Source organism: Panthera leo, chromosome E3 (genome assembly GCF_018350215.1).
Source record: "Panthera leo isolate Ple1 chromosome E3, P.leo_Ple1_pat1.1, whole genome shotgun sequence".
Lineage (NCBI taxonomy): Eukaryota > Metazoa > Chordata > Mammalia > Carnivora > Felidae > Panthera > Panthera leo.
The window spans coordinates 4,060,615-4,082,075 of record NC_056694.1 but is presented as its reverse complement, the minus strand read 5'-3'; the positions used below and the strand labels follow the sequence as shown (position 1 = coordinate 4,082,075).

The 21,461-nt window shown below is 59.6% G+C and overlaps 1 protein-coding gene across 3 annotated transcripts in view; it reads left to right on the top strand.

Moving 5' to 3' along the window:
* The window catches only part of FBXL18 (F-box and leucine rich repeat protein 18), a 49,775-nt gene extending 30,920 nt beyond the window's left edge, over nt 1-18,855 (top strand). For 2 of the 3 annotated variants that reach the window (XM_042921296.1, XM_042921295.1), the window contains exon 5: nt 8,556-12,954. In XM_042921296.1, the coding sequence (XP_042777230.1) occupies nt 8,556-8,712 (157 nt within the window). In that variant the 3' untranslated portion in view covers nt 8,713-12,954. Of the gene's footprint in view, nt 1-8,555; nt 12,955-17,886 lie in introns of those variants that run through there. The other variant, XM_042921297.1, reaches the window with a different exon arrangement.
* Nucleotides 18,856-21,461: the final 2,606 nt, after the last annotated feature.

Sequence of the window (21,461 nt, the reverse complement as noted above, 5' to 3'; positions counted from 1 at the left end):
GTGACAAGAGAGCGTCTGAACGTCTCCCTCCCCATGTGGGTGTCATTGGCCGAGGAAGGTAATTTGTCATTCTGATCCTCAGAATCGTTCTCAACACAGTGCTCCGGGCCGCTGTGCTCTTGGCATGAAGAGGCCAGTCCCTGCTCTCAGCTTCTCTTTCTCACTCTCGGTTCTTTTCTCGAGGTCCCTGTCTGCAGCCTGCTTGCCTCCTGGTGGCCTGGTCAAGGGCATCCCTCCCCTGGCCTCTCGGACCGTGCCCACCTGCCCCTTTCTTAGGGGGCATAGCACTCCCAGTTATGTTCTTTGCAGCCTCTGCCATTGATGAGGTCTGAGGCCCGGTGTGCTCTGTTTTCCGCGCCCGGACCACGAGCCGGGTACAGGGCTGGGCTCACTGATGGCCCCAGTGGGCACCGATCACGGCTGACACTTGGGGCGCGGCATCCGAGAGCAGACCTGAGGTTGGCCTTGGTTAAATGGACATCCTGGGCGGAGGCCGCACCCATCTCTCTGTCCCGCGTCCCAGCACTTGGCACAGGCCCGGGCCATGGCCGGGTCCCCCGCGTGCCTAGTGCCACCTCGGGGGAATTAAGGGCCCGTTCCGGCCTGCGGTGCCTGGAGCCCTCGCGTCTCCAGCGAACCTCCTTGGAGCCTCTGCCCCGGGCCCCTGCCTCGATGCTGGGGGCTGTGCCAGCGGTGTGTATCGTTGCCTCTTACTCAAGCCTCACGGAAGTCCTGTGAGATACGGGCCATTAGTCCCAGTGTACAGATGGGGAAACTGAGGCTCTCAGAGTCAGGTGAGGAGTGCGGTCTGGACCCCAGCAAGGTGAGGATGGGAGGTTGTGTCCAGAGGGGAGAAGGGTTAGGGCCTTGCCGGGTGCTGTGTGGGCCCTCCAGAGCCACGTGGGCATTTCACCCTGAGCCCGCAAGCCCTGAGGGAGGCTCACAGGTCTGAAGAATCTTCTGTGCTTGCCAGAGCTGCACCCACGTCCAGGTTCTACCGGAAGCCTTTCTCTGGCCGTGCTGCAGGGGGCAGGGCCGAGATGCAGCCCGACGGGAGAGGTGCTGGCCCGCCTCTGCACGGGTGTCCCGGTGGCCTCTGCGCTTGTCTGTGGCGCGGCCCCTGCTGTGGGTCTGGGCCAGCACAGGGAGGCTCTGGCAGTCGGGCCGCACATGGGTGACCTGCTGGCCTTTCCAGTCGCGCGGGACCCTGGGCCGCGGGCCAAGGCCTTGCGGCCTTGCTGCCAGAGCGGGGGCCCAGCTGCTTTTCTGCGATGTCGCCAGCAGATGGCGCCGTAGCTCACAGTAACCAGAAGGTTCCTGACCCGGCCCTTGGTTTCTGGCCTCCAGGCCTGCGTTCCACCAGGGAAAAGGGAAAGGCTGGGATTTGTCGTCACTTTCTTGCTGCCTTTCTTATCTCTTATCTCCTTCCCTGCCTCAGGCTCAGGGAATTGTGGAGCCAGCAGGGGGGCGCACTTGGCCCTGGGCTGCCCTGCCACTCCCTGCCCGGTTTCTCCCCGTGACTCAGCCACAGGGCTGCTGTCACATCTGCGGTCCTGTCACTGGGCGAGTGGCTCCTCTCTTCGGGGTCGGCACTTTCCCTCTGGTTTATGTGTCTGATCTCCATGTGTCTCACAGGTCCCGTCGTGGTGCCCTTTGTGGGGGTGGCATCGGCACTTGGGCTTGGAGCCCAGCTCTGCCTCTCAGGCTGCCTCAGTTTCCTCAGTTGGGAGGCGGGTTTGTGACCGTACCGGACACAGTCATAACGGCGGTGGCGATGTGTGTCCCACACCAAGCGCAGCGTCCTGACACGCATCCGTTCTCTCTTTCTGTTCTTTGCTCTTTCAAGTTTGAAACGCTAAACACTCGGCCCTTTCTCTGACCTCTGTGGCGTCCCCCCCTCTGGGTTTGGGGGCTGCTTCTGCACGTTCCCCCACTTTGGGTCCTCTGGTGTTCCCATTGTCGGGTCTGGGTTTAGAGCTCGGACGGTGCCGTGGGGCAGCGACGCCTGTGGGCCCGGGGCTCTCGGGGCCCCTCCGGGGAGCGGGACGAAGCTTTCCCGCCTGCCGCCCTCCTCCCACCATGGGCACACCCCGGCTTCACAGGGTCGGCTGTTTGCCCCCAATTCCCTCCTGGCCTCAGACACCTTGCCTGTCGGTTCCGTTTGCTGTCTCTCCTAGAGACCCGGAGTCCTGTCCCTGCCAGGTTAGTAGCTCCCGGCTGCCCCTCTGTCTGGGCCCCGGTCAGCCTGGTGAGAAGCCGGGCGGCGCGGCCCTTCCTCCGTGGCGGGACTGTCCTTTGACTCTTCAGGTCTGAGCCTCACACCAAGCCACAGCTCTGCTGTCCGCTGTCCCCTGGCCTCGTCCCGGGTGGGAGGGCTCCTTCCAGGGGGCTGTCAGCTTTTCTGGTTTTCTTTGACTCTGCGCTTCCTGGAAGCTTCCTGCGAGGCCTCGTGGCCCCCGGGGGGTGGGCGAGGGCCGTGTCAGCCCTCCAGTGTTCTTGGTGTCCCACACAGAGTGACGGCAGCTTGCTTTAGTGTGTGTGGCATCCTGCTGAGCTCAGCCCTACCTTGTGCCCTCAGGTCCCATCAGCTGGGCTCACGCTGTGGCCTCTTCACTTACTCGCTCTGTGACTTCAAGTCACTCTTCTGTCTGAGCTGAGTTTCCTGTCTAAGATAGCGTCTCACCGACTCTGTGCCCGCCCTGGTGAGTGTTACACGGGCGGCGGCCGGACCTTCCGCTCTGCAGATGGGGCAGCCCGGCTCCGTGAGGTCGGGGACTGTCCCGGTCATCCTGAGAGTGAGGGGCCCTCTGCTGCTCCCATGATCCCCCGCGTGCTCTGTCTCCGTGGCAGGGGCACTCAGGGAAGCAAGACGGGGCGGAAGAGGCTTGTGCCCTCAGGCGTCTCCTGTCCGTTGCTAGAGGTGTCTGATGTGAGGACGTGCTGGTTCTGAGACTCAGCCGGGTGCTTTCCAGAAGGTGGTGGCGTTCCAGGTGCCAGTACCCTGGGGGCCACGCCCATCCCTGGTCTTCCCAGGCCGCGTGTGTTTACTTGTCACTGACCTCTGTCGTTTGTCATCCTGAGGGGTCTCGAGCCGGAGTGGGGCAGCCTCCTTTTTCAGGAATGTCGGGAACCCCGACCCCGGGCAGGGGCAGGCGATGTCCTCCGCCCCCCCCCCCCCCCCCCCCCGAGCCTCTGCGCCTCGGGTCGGACATTCCACGAGACGGGGTCACGTCTCTGCCTGCGAGGCCTGTGTGGAAATTCCTTCCCCCAGGTGTCCTGGAGAGTCTTGTGCTGGCGAGGAATGTGGGCCTGTGAGGTCGGCAGGCGGTTCGCTGCAAGTTCCTAGCCGCCCGAGCCGGAGGGACGTTCCCCGACCCTGCCCTGAGCCCGTGAGCTCCTTCCTGGCCGTTGCCGGGGCCCTGGGGGCCGGGCCGCCCGCGCCCCTGTGCCGCGGGGCTCCGTCTGCGTTTGTGTTCTGGAAACGTGTTTAGAAACGAGTAAAGTTTACGGATGGAGCGATCAATTGTTCAAGTCTGGGGAACCTTGGGAGCGTTAGAATTGAAAGTGGATTTTAAAATTCAGAATTAGCGCTGTTCTGCAGCCTTAATTGCTGGTAAAGGGGCGGTTGAGCTCCACCGTGAATGGCGTTGCCTCACTACGGTTTCCGGGCAGGTTTCTGGGAGGATTTCGTCATTCCCACCTGGAATGCCGATCCGCATGTGATCCGGAAAAGGACCAGGCCAGCAGGGCTTTGCTTCTCGGGCTCAGCCGGGGGGAGCCCTTGGCCTTGCCTCACAGCTAGGAGGCTGGTGAGTTGTGGCTCCGTTGGTGGGGGAGGCCCAAGGGGCTAGATCTGGGGGCGGGCAGGCCTTGGGCCAGGTGCCGTGGGACCCGCTGTAGCCACCGGCCGGCGGGGGGTGGAGAGCCACGTCAGGGGCCAGACTGGAGCCCCACGCTGCTGATCAGTGTAGAAGACGGTTCAGTGATTAAAATCTCCCGTGGTCCACGCTGTCCAGGCCACCCGAGTGGCGGGACGAGGCCCAGTACCCCGTAGCGGGCTGTGGCTGCACCGGCTGGTGGGCGGGAGACCGGAAAGGTCTGGTCTCTCCTGGGGTACTCCCTGGCCATGAGGGGAGGACCCGCGGGCAGAACCCGGGCCACTCCGAGGTTGGCGCTGGGCATCTGTGGGATCGTCCAGGAGCTCGGCAGCGCGCCCGTACTGCTCCCTAGAGCAGCGTCTCAGTTCTGTGGACTCTGACAAAAGTCCCTTCTCTCCTCCCTGTTGCAGGTTTCACTAACTTTTGCCGTCTGTCTTCGTGCTTCTTGAGGACTGTTATCACTGTCTGGGTGGCTCCTCTGACTTATCTTCCCGCTTCGGCTTTTCTAGAAGACCTTTGTCTTGGGGGGAAGAGGCCGTGAGTCTCAATGTTGCTTGTAGTTTCTCTGCGAAGAAGCACACCCGGCGGTGGCTGTTTCGAAGCTGATAGAACCAGTTCCGCCTCCAGGCTGCATCCGGCCTGCCCCTCCAGGAGCCCTTCCCGCCTCCGTGGCACGTGCAGGCCGTGAGGTCCCAGCGTCCCTCCCTCACTCTAGAGTCGGGCCCAGAGCCGGTTCCAGCGTGGTCACTGTGCAGAGCCCCCGCGTTGTCCGCTCGTGCTGGTGATGAGCACGGAGTCCGGGCCCGTTCTGTCCGCTTCTCCGAAAGGGCCGCGGGCCGATGCATAGTGGGCTCACAGGACGAAGGTGCCCTAGCTGATCGGGGAGCCCCCAGCTGTTCTCCACCTTGATCGTGCCGGAACAGTGTTCTCCTGACCCCCTGAGGGTGGGTGGGTCAGCCCGCGGGCTCCTCACCGTGGCCCTCACTGCTGTCTGAGGTCGTTACAGCCTTGTCCTTCGAGGTGTAAAAGTCTTCATACATTTTGACCCAGTAGCCCTGTTTCTGGGATTTATTCTGAGGAAACAATTCAAAACGCAGAAATAATTGTACCACGTTAGCTGACGTTTATCAACACGGTAGTAAGAGGAAAGGCCCCTGTGTGTGTGCACCTGGGCGATGCCCGCCGGCGTGCTGGGCGCCCCGTCTCCGTCAGGCCGGAGTGCACACGGTCCCGCTGCTGTGGCCGTGCCGTGTCCTTGTTTAACATAAAGATGTCAAGGACTGGAACAAGCACAGCAAACCTGACCCATGGTCATGTACGTTTTGCTGTGTCCCCTAAGCCGCGTCTAGAACGAGCGCGTTCAGTACGACAGCAAGACGCACGTGAGGTGGCGAGGCGGGCGGCTGGCCCGGCTGAGGCGGTGCCCGGGCCTCTGCGCTCTCCTGTACGGTTTCTGTCGTATTTTCTTTTTAAACAGAGCAGTGGTTTAGAAGTGAAACATTTCTTCTGCTTCGAGAGCGTGCAGAGAAGGCATTTTGGGTCCTGAGACTTTTGGGTGGCTGAAGGCGCCGTTTAAATACTCCTGGTGTGTGTGCAACAGCCTCCGGTAGAATTTTTCTTTCCTTCCAGCCATTCTAAATGGTGGAGAGTAAATATAGTTTACCTTTTTTTTTTTTTTTTTTTTTTTTAAATTTTTTTTTCAACGTTTTTTATTTATTTTTTTTGGGACAGAGAGAGACAGAGCATGAACGGGGGAGGGGCAGAGAGAGAGGGAGACACAGAATCGGAAACAGGCTCCAGGCTCCGAGCCATCAGCCCAGAGCCTGACGCGGGGCTCGAACTCACGGACCGCGAGATCGTGACCTGGCTGAAGTCGGACGCTCAACCGACTGCGCCACCTAGGCGCCCCTATAGTTTACCTTTTCTTTCTTTTTTTTTTTTTTTTAAATTTTTTTTTTTTCAACGTTTTTTATTTATTTTTGGGACAGAGAGAGACAGACAGAGCATGAACGGGGGAGGGGCAGATAGAGGGAGACAGAATCGGAAACAGGCTCCAGGCTCTGAGCCATCAGCCCAGAGCCCGACGCGGGGCTCGAACTCACGGACCGTGAGATCGTGACCTGGCTGAAGTCGGACGCTTAACCGACTGCGCCACCCAGGCGCCCCTATAGTTTACCTTTTCTTAAGCATCGTCCTCTGGCCCTCCAGGAAGGGCAGGCTTTCTGCCCCATCCACGGTGACCCCTGGTTCTCCTGCTTCTTGTGGGGTCCCCTCCCCGCCTCTGCTGTCACTTGTCACTGTTCCTGGTGGGAGCCCGGCGGCCGAGCTCACAGGTGCTGGCGTTAGGACAGGTGAGCAGGCCTCTGCGTGTGGGTCCCTCTGTTCCTCGGTGAGGTTTCCTCTGGTGCAGCTCCTGGAAGGCCAGAGCACCTGCCTTGTGCTCTGCCCGATGCCTGTCCCGGGCTGGCGTTGCCGCCCAGGACAGCACGGGGCGTAGCCGGGCCTGAGGACCGCGACCGGAGACCTCCTCAGGGTACCTCAGGGTGACACCTGGGGGCAAGCCCATTGACCTCCGGGGGCTGGCTCTCCTCCTCCGTGACTCAGGGCCAGAAGCTCGGCCTTGGGCCTTTATGGTTAGCAACGCAACTGGCCCTGAGCAGGGGAGAGGTTCTGAGGGGTGACCTGTCCTCCGTAGTGGGGCTTCTGAACGCGGGTAGCCAGAAGTTTTAATTCACTGGATCTGTTTACTTGAATTTCAAACTATATTTGCATCATGCAAAAGAACATTGTAGCACGTACGTAAGTTATGTGGCAGGGTACAGGGAGCAGAACGGATCACACAAGCCCCCCCGCCCCCGCCACCCCTGCCCTATCAAGGACTCGCCTTCACCCGTGGGGGCCCCCTCCCCCCGCAAAGGCAGCCCCAGCCCTGCACTTGGACGCGAGTGATTGCCGTCTTCCCACTTGTCACCACGTCTTCGCTCTGGGTGAGGCCCGCCTGCTGTGTGATGTCCAGTGGTGTCACAGGCCGGGCTGGCCAGCGGGGGCGATGCCCCGAAGGGGCCCTGAGGCTGTGGCTGAGAGAGCACGGGCCCCTTGAGGCCCAGGGAGGGGCTTTGCAGAGACCGTGACTGTGGGTGTGCTCCCGGAGCTCTGTCCAAGTCCACGTGAATCCAGGTGTGAACCGAGAGAGGGAAGGACGTGGGGTTCAGTTGTGGTGGTAGCACGTCTGCCCGTGGCCCCGGGGACCTTCTGTGTGTGGCCCCAAGTGCTGCTGGGCCCGGCCACCTGGGCGGCCACCCGGAGCCGCCCCCGGGGCTGCGCACGAGGAGCAAAGCCGGGCAGGCAGCTGCATTCCTGTCCTGGCTCTGGGTGAGAAATTAATCCCCCGTTAGCATCCTGACAGCAGCTTGTGAAGAGCCTGGGGTGACGCTGCCTCGGGAAGGCAGGCTGGCGGGCAGGGGAGTCTTTGCAGGCACATCCCACATCCGAGGATATTTTGTTTCAAGTCAGTTGCACGGCGGGTTTGCAGGCAAGGACTTGCCTTGAGGTTCACGGTCACAGACACCGTTGCCCGCAAGTAGGCCACTGAATGCGGAACTGGGAGGCATTTTCTTGGCATCTTTATTGCCAAAGCATCCAGCTTTATGAGTACCTTTCTGGCATTTACTTTCCATGTGTCGTAAATCCATCACTGTGTCCACTGGGGACCACAGGGAGGGCTGGGGCCGCGGTTTCCTGGTCCCTTTCAGCAGTCCTGGGGCTGTAGGGGAGTTGCCTTTGTTTTGCCAGATGCCCAGGTTCCCTGTCCTGTGGGCACCTTTGCATCTCTTGCCCCTTGAGACCCGTGGGACGGGCCTTTCTTCCAGAACCAGAGTCGCTCTGGGGTCTGGAGGTCTTTTGTCTCACTCCGTAGGGACCAGCATGTTGCCTTTCTGGGGCTCCTGCAGCCACACTTGTGTTTTGTCTCTTGGCCACTGTGCGGAGTGGGCGGGTACAAACAGGGACTTTGCTCTAAGCAGGGAGGGAGGGGCCCCACGGCCAGGGTGATGGGGGCTGGTCACCCCGCTGGCTGTCCACGCGGGGTCCCGGGGAGGGTGACCCGAGACTTTCCGTGGCAGTTGGACGCTTCCTGTGTGCTGTGGGCAGGGCAGACTGCCCCCTCTGTGGGGTGGGGAGGGGGGGAGGAAATCTGACCCCCCTTAGTCATGACTTCAGGTGAGGGCTTGTGGCTCCCAGCAGCAGGGCCTGGCAGAGGGCCGCCTCATCTGACTTGGGGGGTTCTGTGCCCACAGGGTGGCCTGTGGGCAGGCAGGTTTGGCTGCCATTTCTTTCTCCACCCCCTGCGGGTGTTGTCCTGGCCAGGCGTGGCTTCTGCAGCTCCCAGGAGCCCCCACTGTGTAGGAATGCGATGGCCTGTTCCGACAGGCCGCTCTCCTGGTCCCTCCCCTGGCAGGAGAATGGGTGTCTGGGTGTCTCCTGTGAACCCCACAGAAATGCCACCACCCTAAGTCGGTGGCTTTCCCTCTGGCTGCCCCCCGCCCCGCTGCTCCCGGAGGCCCATTTCTGCTGGTGGGTGGGGTGGCTCAGCCCTGCGCCTTCCCCCTGCGGCCCTGCGCCTTGCCCCCGCGGCGCCCACCTCCACAGGGCCCCGCTAACGGCTTGCCTCTGGTTCAGTTTCCAGGCTGAGCGGCCCGCGCTGAATGTCGTCATCTTCCCTCTGCTCCACGAGGGCCTGACCAATGTCATCCGGGACGTCCCCATGGTGCACCTGGATGAGATCACCTTATTTAAAAGCAGAGTGGCCGAGGAGCCACCGAACTTGTGGTGGTGACAGGTTCAGCTCGCACCGGCCGGAGCGGCTTCCGTCAGCCAAGCCTCTCGCCTGCCGCTGTCGCCTCTGTCCGTCTCCTGGGCCAGGAAGCGGGACTGCCCCGAGTGGGCACGTGGCCTCGCCGCTCCTGCCCACCGCCTGCCCCTGCCGGACGCCAGGGCCTGTTGGGTCACAAGACGAAGAAAGCCCCCTCCGCCCAGCCGTCCTGTGCACCCACCACCCCCAGGGCCTCCCCGGGGCTTCTTCTCGCTTTCTCTTGGCCCTCACTGAACCGTGGGTTCTGATCCGTGAGGAGGATGAGAAGGAAGAACCGGCTGTCGGGGCGACCTGCAGGGCCCCACGTGGGTGTTGACCTGAGACCCGCGTCCATCACGGGGCGCCGGCTCCTGGGGGCCCTGATGAGGCCCCCAGGGCTGCCCCCACTGCTACTTCAGCCCTCCAGAGTGTCCGTCTGTGCGTGTGTTCCTGGCCACCTGCCGTCAGGCTCTGTGGAGGGGCGGCGGGGGCCCAGTGCTGCGGTGACGGCGCGGGTGCCTGTGAGGGTGACTCGGCTTACCCCGTGACACGACGACGCTGCCCGTAACCGCGCTCTCCTTCCCTCAGGCCAGCTGGGAGCTCACAGGTTTTGTGGCTGCACGTTTGGGCTGCTTTTTCCCAGTAAGACACGTTTTAACCCAGTAATGTCCCCAGTATGTTTCCAGGCAGACAGCGTCAGCCAAGTTCAGGGCCGCTGGCTGGGCAGGGCCCCCCGGGGCTGGGATTGTGGGGTACGGCCTGGGGTCTGGCCCGCCGTACGGCCGTCATGACGTTCGGCTTTAAAACCTGCAGCCCCCTTGAAGCCCCGTGTTTCTGGGAAAGCACAGATACACCTGACTTCATTAAAGCAACCTGAAATATTAAAAGTTAGGAAGGACATTTAAGGCCAGAGGAGGGATCAAATTACCCCATTTCATATAGCTTTATTTAGCACTTTAAAAAATTCAGTGCAGCTATTCCAAAAGTGGGGAGCGACTGCCCAGCGTCCAGGGCCTCGCTCCCTGTGTGGAGCCCACTGCCTCTGCCTTCTCGACTGCAAGACTCCCCCGGAGCCGTCAGCCCCTCATCCGGGAGCTTCTGACGGGCTACGGCTGGTTTCCTTCTACCCAGAGAGTCCAGCCCCACTGCCCTTGGCGATGCTCCTGGAGACTTGGGGGGGATGCCGGGCACCTTCCAGCCAGCCAGGGGCAGGCCAGTGTGTGGAGGCGGCCTTGTGCTCTGGGCCAGGGCCACAGAACCCACCGGGCCCTGCTCATGCTGCCGGGGCCCATCCTGGCTGGCATCTGCTTTCCGGCCCCCAGCCCGGCCATCTTCCCGCTTGGTTTCTGTGGTGACGGTCTCCCCCACTCTCCCGTTCTGTGTAGCGTGTCCTACAGTCAATCTACTAGAAGACCAGGTCCCGGGGCTTTTCATTCGCCTTTTCCTTCCCTGGATTCGTGAGGGGCAAACGGTTCAGCAGCCCCCGACCCTGCCGGGCTGAGGGGCTGTGGGGGGGCAGACAGCAGCTGCAGGAATCAAGCAGGCCTGGGGTCAGGGCCCTGGGAGAAACGGTCTGTCCACAGCCTCTGCCCATCCCAGCAACTTCGGTTGCTCTCCCCTCCCCTGTCTGAGTGGATGGGGTCTGCATGGCTGGAGGGGGGTGGTTTGCACGCCCTTTCCTTGCCCCAGGCTGCAGCTGGCAGTTCTCTGCAGCCTGGCCAGAGGGACTGGTCTGCAGGCTGTCCGCAGATGAATGCCCTGCAGCCTTCACCTTGGAGGTCCCGATACAGTCTGAGAGCCATGCCTGGCCTTGCAGGCTGAGGCACAGACTGCCCTGGGCCCCGGAGAGACAGGGCTGAGGTCCCTAGGGGGCCACGTGGCCGTAGATGAGGGTCTGAGAGTTGGTGGGAGCACCTCCCCTCCCCAGTTTGGGGACATTTCTTTCAGGCGGTGCCCAGAGACCCGCAGGCAAGCGTGGTCAGTGCAGGCAGTGACTTCTCGTGCTCAGTGCAGGAGTGTGTCTGGTCGAGGCCTGACCGCTAGGGAGGTGTGACCCGGGAGGGAGGTGGCCCAGGGCCCTGGGTGGCCCTGGGTGCCCTGGTCTCCTTCAGAGCAACCTGGGCTCAGGCTGGAGAACGCGCTTTGTCCAGAGGCTGCGATCGTGTGTTCACGCGCTGGCCTGGACGGCCGTTCTCCTGAGCAAGCAGTTTCCACCGGCGGCATCGCCTACGCCCACCGACAGGCTGGGAGGGGCCGTTCAGCGGAGGCCGGGGCAAGAGCTGCCGTGGAAAACGGCCCCCAAGCGGTAGACCTCGTATTGTTCGTGTCCCCCGTAGCCGTTCTTCTACTTAGGGCGAGAATTTCCGCCGCTTCGACACCCGAGACAGGATCCGCCAGATGTTAATAATGTGCTTGTTCGCGCTAAGTGCCATTTTGGCAGCAGCGTTAATTGCAATTTATATTCTGCAGCATTTTATGCTGGGAAAAGAACCCACCCTAATGGTCCCCACTTGGCAGAACTGGGCTGTTAAGTGCGGACCATATGCTGCCTGCTGAGAGGGGCCTGGTCAGCACCGGTGGCTGCGTGTGCATGTGCACACGTGTCCATCTGTGCGCACACACGTGAGTGTCGTCTTCCGTGTGCTCGCCTCAGCATGTGACCGAGTGTGCGTGTGTGCACGTGTGCGCGTGAGTGTGTGTGGGTGTGAGAGAGCGAGAAAGCGGCCCCGGGGACAAGGTGGGAATGACAGTGAGGGAGGAGAGACCGGGGCATTTATCCCTGTTGAAACAGAAGCCCCCTTGCCCTCCCACGGCCGCTCCTCCCTCCTGGGCCCAGCTCGCCCCTGGACCCGGCGGCTCACTCCTCTCGCTCCTCTCCCGGCTGTGCTGCTCCCCGGGCCCTGACTTTGCTGCCACGCCACCAAGGCCCCTGGCCGGAGCGTCTGAAGGTGCTCCGGGGGTGGGGGGGCGGGGGGAGGCATCCGGAGCGCCAGGAGAGCAGAGGCCCGCAGGCTCCCTTCCCTGCCATTGGCTTTTCATTGTCACATGCGAGTATTTTCATTTCCGAGCCCAAGGAGGCTGGACTGGGGACTCTTCACTCTGTCAAATGACTGGGGGGCAGACCTTATCCCTGCCTGGCAGCTACCCTTCTGAGGACCTGACGATTCACGGGTCTGGGCCCACGTGTCCACCAGGCTGGAGGGTGTGCTCTGCTCGGGCCGGCGACTGTGGCCCAGGATGGGACCTGGACGATGCCCCGTGCACCTCGGGTGGCTCTGCAAGGCTGGGTGTTGGGGGCAATGCCCCCTCAACCACCTCTGCACGGGGACCCCCGGCTGTGGGCCATCGGACGGGAGGACGAACGTGGCGGGTTCTGGCCAGGAGAGCGGGCCCAGGGGAGCAGGGCCGCAGGAGCCGGAGGACCCGGATGTCTATGGGCCCACGAGGGTCTGAAACCAGCACGTGCCATCCTGATCATGCCAGCGGCCCTCCCGGAGTCTGTGCCAAGAAGGCAGTGACCCTGTGACCTCTCCCCACCTTGCAGGACGGGGACCCTGCCCTGTGGACCCACCCTCACGACCTCTGAGTGGCCCTGGGGCAGCGGGCAGCCTCCTGCTTCCTCTTGCCCTTGTTATTTGCTCCTTGGAGGTTTGAGAATTGCTAAGACTTTGTAAGAAGAAATACTATGACCTGAGAAATCGGTGAGGCCAACGGTGGGAGATTTCGGCGGTTCCGGCCAGAAAACCTGAGGCAATGGAGATGTGGAAGGAGGACGGGCGCCCGAAGTTCTCGTGGCCTTGGCCCCGAACCTCCTTCCCTGCTTGGGCAGGAGGGGACGGGATCACGTGGCAGGGGCTCGGTGCCCGTGCGGTGCTCGCCTGTCTTCTCCGCGTCGGGGGCGCAGAATTCTCACGGGGCACGTAAATGTCTAAGGTCTCGGATACAGGCCGGGCGGTGTCACCTGAATGTCTGCTTTCTGGAACTCTTCCAGAAACCACGGGAGCGTGGGGCGTTGCGTTGACGTCACAGGGTCCTCTCCGGGCCAGCCAGATGGGGAACGTGGGGGACCCGGGGCTGCTCGTCGCTGTGAGGTCAGGGAGCCAAACTCACCACCTGGGAGGCTCAGTCCGCGCCAGAAGCTGCCGGACCCGACGAGGGAATAGTTTCCCGTGGAGTCCTAACGGGGTGAACTGGAGGCATGTCTGCTCCTCACTGGAGCGGGGGGGGGGGGGGGGGGGGGGGGGGGGGGGCACGTGACACCCTGGCGCAGGTGGGGTCTCCGGCGCTGGCACCAGCCGCCCCTCTGCCGGCCGACCCAGAGCCGTTGAGCTTGGCACGTTTCCAAGGGGGTGTGGGGGGAGCTGGCAGGGGGTCTCACGGTATGTGGTGACCAGGTGCTAAGTGACCAAATATGTGTCACCTGCCTTTCCACACAGACCCCCCTCATCCGTCTGGTGATGCCCACTCCTGAATTTTGTGTCCAGATGACATTTTGAATGGGTGTTTTCATGTAAACTTGTGGCATGTGAAAAGTTTCAAATAAAGTGGACTTGATTTCGAAAGACGGGTGGCCATGCAGTCCTTCCGGGAGGGACCCTCCCTGACCTTTCCCCTGCGACCCTCCCCACCCCCCCGGGGGGCGGGGGGCACCAGTCACCCACGGCTGTTCTGACGTTGGGGTGACTGCGACGGACACGTGAGACCCGGCAGAGGATCCGGAGGCTGCCCGGGGCTCCCCGGAGGAAGCTGCTGGGTCAGTTCACGTGTGCTGGGGAGGGAGGTGGCCGGGCAGGCAGGACGCAGGGACACGGCGTGGCCTGAAGCCGCTCTCTGCTCCCCAGTGGCAGCTTGAGCTCTGGCAGTGCCTGGTGACTGTCTGCCATAGGTGTTATCCAGGGGCCGTGGGGACCGTGTCCATTTTGTTTATATTATATACGTGTGTGTGTGTGTGTGTGTGTGTATGTGTACGTTTTAACTTTTAAAAATGTGTTTCCTTATCTTTTTTAAAAAGTTTTTTTAGTGTTTATTTTTGAGAGAGAGAGAGCGTGATCGAGGGAGAGGCAGAGAGAGTAGGGAGACAGAGCACGAGTTGGGGAGGGGCAGAGAGAGAGAGGGAGACACAGAATCCGAAGCAGGCTCCCGGCTCCGAGCCATCAGCACAGAGCCCGATGCGCGGCTCAGACTTACAAACGGTAAGATGGTGACCTGAGCCGAAGTCAGAGGCTTAACCGACTGAGCCACCCAAGTGCCCCTGTATATGTATTTTTAATTGTGGTAAAGTATATATATAACAAAATCACTACCTTAACCATTTCTAAGTGTCCAGTTCAGGGGCACTGAGCACATTCACCCTTCTGTGCAGCCGTCACCACCATCCCGCTCCAGAACTTTCCATCTTCCCACGCTGAGACTCTGTCCCCCAGCCCCCGGCTCTGGGAGTCTGAGGACGCTGGGGACCGCAGAGGAGTGACTGGGTTCGTGCTTCTGGGACGGGCTTATTTGCAGCATGTTTCAGGCCGAAATATCTGGCAGCAGACCAGGGCTGTGGGAAGGGGCTGTGGCTGCAGCGTGGACGGGGTGGAAGGTGCCAGCCGAGGCGGAGAGGCCAGGGCGGGTGGGCGTAGGAGTGAGAGATCCGGCGTCCCGTGCTTCAGACACGCGTGTGACCCGGTGGTTAGGGTGACAGGTGAGTGGTGGGGGGCGGAGCCAGGGCGGGAAACCACGCGGTATGCCGCTGCTGGTGTAGGACAAGCCATGCCAGCCTCAGGGTGTAGACGAGCAGTTGGGGGATGCTCGTGGCTTCCGTGGGGCAGGTGTTTGGACAGGGCGTGGCGTGGTGCCTTGCCCCAGTTCCCTGGTGCCCGGAGCCTCTTCCGGCGGCTGGAATCTTCCAGAGGCCTCTTAGGTGACGGTGGTTGATGCAGGCCGTCGACCGGGAGCTCAGCCGGGCCTGTGGCAGGATTGCCTGCGTGTGGCCTCTCCATGTGGTCTCTCCACGTGGGCTGCTTGGGTTTCCTCCCAGCACAGTGGCCGGGTCCTCAGGAAACCCAGACGCTGTGCCCTAGCCTTGGACGTCCCGTAGCGTCACCTCCATACACTCCGTTCACTGCGACGGTCACGGGTCCGCCAGATCCAAGGGAAGGGGACGCGCTGTCGCAGCCGCCGGTGGGAGTCGCGCTGAGGGAGGTGTCACTCGCCGAGCGTGTGGAACGGGAGCCCAGTGTGGCGTTTTTAGCAAGTGCCTCGTGGTCAGGGGAGGGTGCCTGCATGCGGGGCCGTTGTCCCCCCGGGGCCGTTGGCTTCCCCGGCCAACCTCACCCGGCCTCGCGGGTTGCCGTGGAGGAGGAGGGACCCGCCGAGCCTGGGAGGAGGACGCCTGCTTCCCGGGGGCCTCCTCAGCAGATACCCCTGGTTTGTGGGGAGCACTGTGCCGCTGGGGGCAGTGAGACGTGAAGAGGTCTGCACGGCCCGGAAAGGCCAGGGCGCGCCCGGGCTTGACGGGGTGAGAAGCGGCCTGGCCTCTGTCCGCAGGCTGAGCCTCAGAAAAACCCATCCAAACGACCTCAAGTGAAGCTGTTCTTGTGGCGGTGATGAAAGAGCTGGACGCCCTGAGTGAACGGGGTTTGCGCTGGAAGCGTCAGGAGTCGAGGCTGGGGGAGGGAGGGGTGGCGAGAATGACAAGCTTTGGGGGCGGCCGGGGGGCTCAGTCGTTGAAGCGTCTGACTCTTGATCTCTGCTCAGGTCACGATCTCACAGTTCGTAGGATCGAGTCCCGTGTTGGGCTCCGTGCTGATGGCGCAGAGCCTGCTTGGGATGTTCTCTCTCTCTCTCTCTCTCTCTCTCTCTCTCTTCCCCTCCCCTACTCCATTTCTCAAATAAATTAATAAAAGCCTTAAAAAAAAAAAAAAGAATGGTAAGCTTTGATTGTGGCCCAGAGCTTTGCACAGGATTTGTTGGTTGCCCCGTTTGCCTCTCCCGGCGGGGGGAGAAGGCGTTGCGGAGCCCTGACCTTCCAGAGCCGAGGGTCTTCTGGGAGTTCGCGTGGCCTGCCCGGAGCCCCACGCCGGAAGGGAAAGGGTGCTTTCCCTCGGACCTCGCCCGCCCGCTCTGGGGCCCGAGCCGCGGGAAGTTGCCGCATTGTGAGTTTTGCCCCTTGTCCCCCCCCCCGGCTGCAGGGGCCACACGCAGCGCCGCCTGGGGAAGTCGGCCAAAGCCAGGAGCGGGGCCTGGGCGAAGCCCTGACGACCACTCACCCCGGTGAGGAAGGAGGTGGAAGGCCCGCAAGAGGGGTGCAGGCTCGGGACCCCTGGACCCGCGGATTGCTGCCCTCGCTCACACTCACGCCGCACACACCCCGGCCCCACCCTCTCTCACCCTTTCACGCCCCCTTACAAGCGCGAGCACGGATCCACCCTCACACCCACACGTGGCCACTCACACGCAAATACCCTCCCACGTCGTAGCTCACACCCAGCCGCTGACACGCGCGCACGCGTGTTCCCACACATGTTGCCTCACGTACCTGCCTTCACAACCCCCCAGCCGTCACACACCCGAGTGTTCACACCGGCACCCGTGCCAGTGCACACCTCCACTCACACACCCGCGCCGACACACCTCGCGCCGGCTCGCTCGCCCACGGTCGCTCCCACCTCCACACCGAATTTCATGGTGTGCACGCCGGCACCCACACTCCTACACACTCCTGTTCACACCCTCGCACTACTGTAACGGGGACGCACACTCACACACCTGCTCGAGGGCCGGATTCGTTTCACACCCCAGTTACTTAGCACGACCAGTTCAGTTCCACTCTCCTCTTGCGTCTATCGAGCCCAGAAAATTTGGAAAATTCAGAGAAGCAGAAGGGGAAAAGAAATGACCCATATTCTTAGGAGCCGGAGAGAACCTCTGTTGATATTTTAGTTCATGTCCTTGGAGTCCTCGTCCTGTGCTTTTAAAAAACGTTCTCAGACTGTGATCGTCCAATGTAGGGTTTTGCTGTACACCTGCAACGATAAAAGCATCTTCTGTCCTTCCAGACCCATCCGTCTAACAGTACGGTTTGCCATCACGTGGACGCTGCTGGTCCCCCGTCGTTGGACAATTAGGTTGTCTCTAATTAGCCACTTTTCCAGGGAATGCTGCTCTGATACCCTTGTGCTCGAGCGTTCTTCTATATTTAGAATTCTTTCCTTAGGAGAGACTCTCGTTAGTGAAATTTCTGGGTCTACATATGAATTTTTTAAGGCTGGGAGGAGCCTTAGGGGGTTGTAGAAGCAGAGCTGTATTTCGGGCGTGGGCTGAGCATCTTCCCACAGAACGATCCGGCCCGCGTGGCAGTCCGTGGCTTCAGAACTCGGAGGTCACCTCCCAGTTGCCAAGTGTCCCGATTCCAAATGTACTAGTGACTCAGGACGTCGATGATCAAGGCATATAAGGGAGCAAACGCAGACAAAGAAAAATTGATAGGTGTCAGATGATGTAAATCCTACCGAATGGTGACTCCCCACACCCCCCAAGTTTGCTTTTGCGTCCAGGGGAGCGGCCAGAGCCCCAGGTCCCTCTCTCCCACTGACCGCCTACACAGGCCTGGACCTGGGGCCTGGCTGTGCGTCCCGCCAGGCCGTCTGTGGAGGTGGCCTAACACCCCCCCCAAAGATGTCCATGCCCGCACCCCCGGTCCCGCGACCATGTTAGGTCACGTGGCAAAGGGCAGGTAAGTTCACCCAAATCAGCGGACTGGTTACACGGACAGACTAGCCCCGCATAATCACAAGGGTCCTAGCAAGCAGAGGAGGGAGAACTTTCCTTGTGGCTGGAGGAAGGGACCGGGAACCGTGTGGCCTCCACGCGCTGGAAAGCCAAGGACACGGGTTCACCCCTAGGGCCTCGGGGAGGAGCCAGCCCCTGGCAACATCTGGATTTTAGCCAGTGAGGTTTGGGTCAGACTGATGGAGCCGTTAAGTTTGTGGGCCTTGACCACAGCGTTAGCAGCCGGCAAGGACCTCCCCCCCCCGCCTGTCTCCCTCCCACCCATCCTTGGGCGCGCAGGGCCGCCGGCCAAGGCAGAGAGGAACCGCCGCCCCGTGTCCGCCAAAGGGAAGGATTTCTGGTGACTTTATTTTTTCCTTTTCATTCTTTTCCGTCCTTTTCCAGATTTTCTATAATGGTCATGGATGAACTCAATTCTGAGATGTAAACAAAACAAAACACACACAGGAGAACAAAGCAAACAGACATAATTTTGTTAAAAACGTAGTACGGAGCCCTTAACGAGAACAGATCGCGTCTCTGTGCGATAAAACAGAAGGTTGTTCACGGTGTACGGACCCGAGGGCAGATTGCCGGATACTACACGAGCTGTGATAAAACGATCGGGGTAGGTTTGTGCAGAGCAAAACCAAGTACACACCGGCCATCAGTGGAGGGGTCTTGGTGGGGAGTGGGCTACCCAATGTGCGGTCGGATCCGGGGTCCCTGGAGCCGGCCAGAGACAGCATGGGCAGTTCAGACACACCCGGACTGGACAGGAGCCACCCCCCCCCCCGCCCCCTGCCGGGTCTGGGTGGTGGGGAACAGTTCACAAAGCCTTGGTGGGCTTTGAGGAACTCCTTCAGAGACATCCAGCCAGGTTCTCTACTCTTCGTCTCTGTAATTTGACTACTCCTGGGACCTCCTAGAAGTGGAACCAGACAGTGCCACGGTCTGAATGCTTGTATCCACCCCCAAATTCATGTGTTGAAGCCCTGACCCCCACCGTGATGGTGTAAGGGGGTGGGGCCTTTGGCAGGTGCTTCGCTGCAGAGTGAGACACGGGATGGGCGGGTAAGACCCCATGGGATGCTGTCCCTACCGAGAGTCCTTCATTTTTCTGGAATAAACATTTCCCCAGGTTGCTGCAGGCCTCTGATTAATTTCCGGAGTTCTGAAAAAATTGATTCTGATCGTTTTTTTTCCATTGCTTCTACGAAGGCGTGAGTTTTCAAAGGCTCCTATGTGGCCACTGTCGCTCCTGTCCCCTCCTGCATCACTTGTGACAGCTGGGTAATATTCCACCGGGTGGCAATTACAACTTATTCAACCCATCCCCTGTGGTTGAACATTTTTTTTAATTCCTTTTCTTACAGTTTATTTATTTTGAGAGAGGGAGGGGGCAGAGAGGAGAGAGAGAATCCCAAGCACGATCCCAGTGCAGAGCCTGATGTGGGGCTCAATCCCACGAACTGTGAGATCATGATCTGAGCCAAAGTCAAGAGTCAGATGCTTAACCGACTGAGCCACCCAGGCACCCCAAGACTGAGACGCATCTAAATGTTCAACCACAGGGGCACCTGGGTGGCTCAGTCGGTTAAGCATCTGACTCTTGACTTTGGCTCAGGCCGTGATCTCACAGTTCATGAGTTCGAGCCCGGAGTCGGGCTCTGTGCTGATGGCAGGAGCCTGGAGCCTGCTTCGGATTCTGTGTCTCCCTCTCTCTCTGCCCCTCCCCCACTCACACTCTGTCTCTCTCTTTCTCTCTCTCTCTCTCAAAAATAAGTATTAAAAAAAATTTTTAGATGGTTTGATTCAGTCTTCCGTGCTTACATACAATGCTGCAAATTAATACCATCACTTGAATCTTGAATATCATTTTACGTGTGTGCCAATGTCTGTAACATAAATTGCTGGGAGTGGAATGGCTTAGAGAGTGTATGCATTTGTAATTAGACAGATACTGCCCAAATTGGCCTCCACGGGGGTGGGTTGAACCAATTTACATTCCCACAAACAATGTACAAGAATCTGAGCTTCCCACGGTCTTGCCAATAGAGGGTGTTCTCTAACTTTTGAATTTTGCCGATCGGGTGGGTGAAAAATAGTATCTAAGTGTGATTTCACTGAACGTTTCTTTTATGAGCAAAGTGGAGCATCTTTTTATGTATTTTAAAGGCCATCGAGCGTTTCTTTCTCTGGTATGTTTTTCTTATTGGTTTATAGACGCTCTATCTATTAGGGAGACAAGGGCCTTTATTTTTATGTCCTTAAGTGTGTGCTCTGCCCACGTCTTGCTCTCAGGGGACCTGGAGACCGTTGAAGCAGACGCTGTGAGCTGCTCCCGCCCTCCGGGGGCCAGCCCAGGGCGCTGGGCCCTCCTCTGCCTGAAGAGCCAGCCTCAGGGACACAGCAGGTGTCTTCTGTTCGTCGCATATGTTTCTCCCTCTGCTGTAGTTACCCAGCTCTTCCTGTGGCTTCGGCAGAGTCCACGGTGTTTCTCCAAACCCAGCCGCCTCTGCCGTGAACCTCCAGGGGAGTTCTAGCCCCCACCCCCCCGTCCTGGCCCTTCCCAACAGAGCGAACCCCTCATTTTCCTGCGCTACGTCTGTGCCTTGGGCAGACTTCCCTGTTAATTGCCATTATCCTCCCGAATTCAGTTTTTCAACCAGTCTTTCTTCCCTAATAAAATAAAGCTCATTTGAAAAACGGCCTGTATACACAAAGGAAAAATAATGTAATCCCAACATTAATATTTCAGAGTACATCTCTCCGGCCTTTGTCTTTGGACTTATATGTGTATGTATGTATCAGAAAAGACTCAGACGGGATTGTATTCCACAGACGACTTTGCCCACCTCTCTTTTTGCTTTTTGTGTATGTGGTGCACGTTTCTGCCCCCCATAATCTTCTACACCATGACTTACGACAGCTGTGTTTACCTGAGTTATTCAACTGATCCCTCATGATTGGGCATTTAGGTTGCTCCTAGTTTTTTGCATTTATTTATTTACTTATTTATTTATTTTAATGTTTATTTTTGGGAGAGAGGGGGAGAGAGAGAGAGAGAGAGACAGAGTGTGAACAGGGGAGGGGCAGAGAGAGAGGGAGACACAGAATCCGAAGCAGGCTCCAGGCTCCAAGCTGTCGGCACGGAGCCCGACGCGGGGCTCGAACTCACGGACCGTGAGATCATGACCTAAGCTGAAGTCTGATGCTTAACCGACTGGGCCACCCAGGTGCCCCTATTTTAAATTTTTATATATTTTTGAGGGGGTTGCAGAAAGAGAGGGACGGAGGATCTGAAGCGGGCTCTTTGCTGACCGCAGTGAGCCCGATGCGGGGCTCGAACTCACGAACGGTGAGATCGTGACCTGAACCGAAGTCAGATGCTCAGCCGACTGAGCTACCCAGGCTCCCGTAGTTTTTTGCTTTTATAATCAGAGCTGCAGTGAGTGTTCTTATAAACAGAATATGTGTGCATATTTTTTTCTTTAGAACAGAAAGCATTCCTAGAAAGAAAATTCCAGGGTCCAAAGGTGTTTAGAATTTGAGGTGTCAGTACGCCCCAGAGAGAACAGGCACCATCACCCCAGTGGTGAATCGAACTATGGCTTCCTGTCCTGTGGCTCGTGTGTCCCCTCCACGCCAGTGTTTCCTGTCCGAGCGCCCAACCCTGTGCCCAGGGTTGGACCAGCTGTTGTTGCATGTGTGGGGACGTGCATTCGGTCAAGAGGGAGAGAAGGCGGAGACTCTTCACTCTGGTTTGGCTCAAGTCAGGCTCCTTGGAACACTTGTGTCTGGGAAAAAAGAAATCTGATGCTCAGGGCTTTTGTTCCTCAAATGCGTATATGAAGTCCTGAGTGTTAAACCAACGGCCAACAACAGCAGCAAACGCCAGACACAGGGACGTAGTTGCCCTTATGCACAGCAGCCTGTCTTTACACGGTTGTGGGTCATCCTGGGCAGAGAAATCCAGG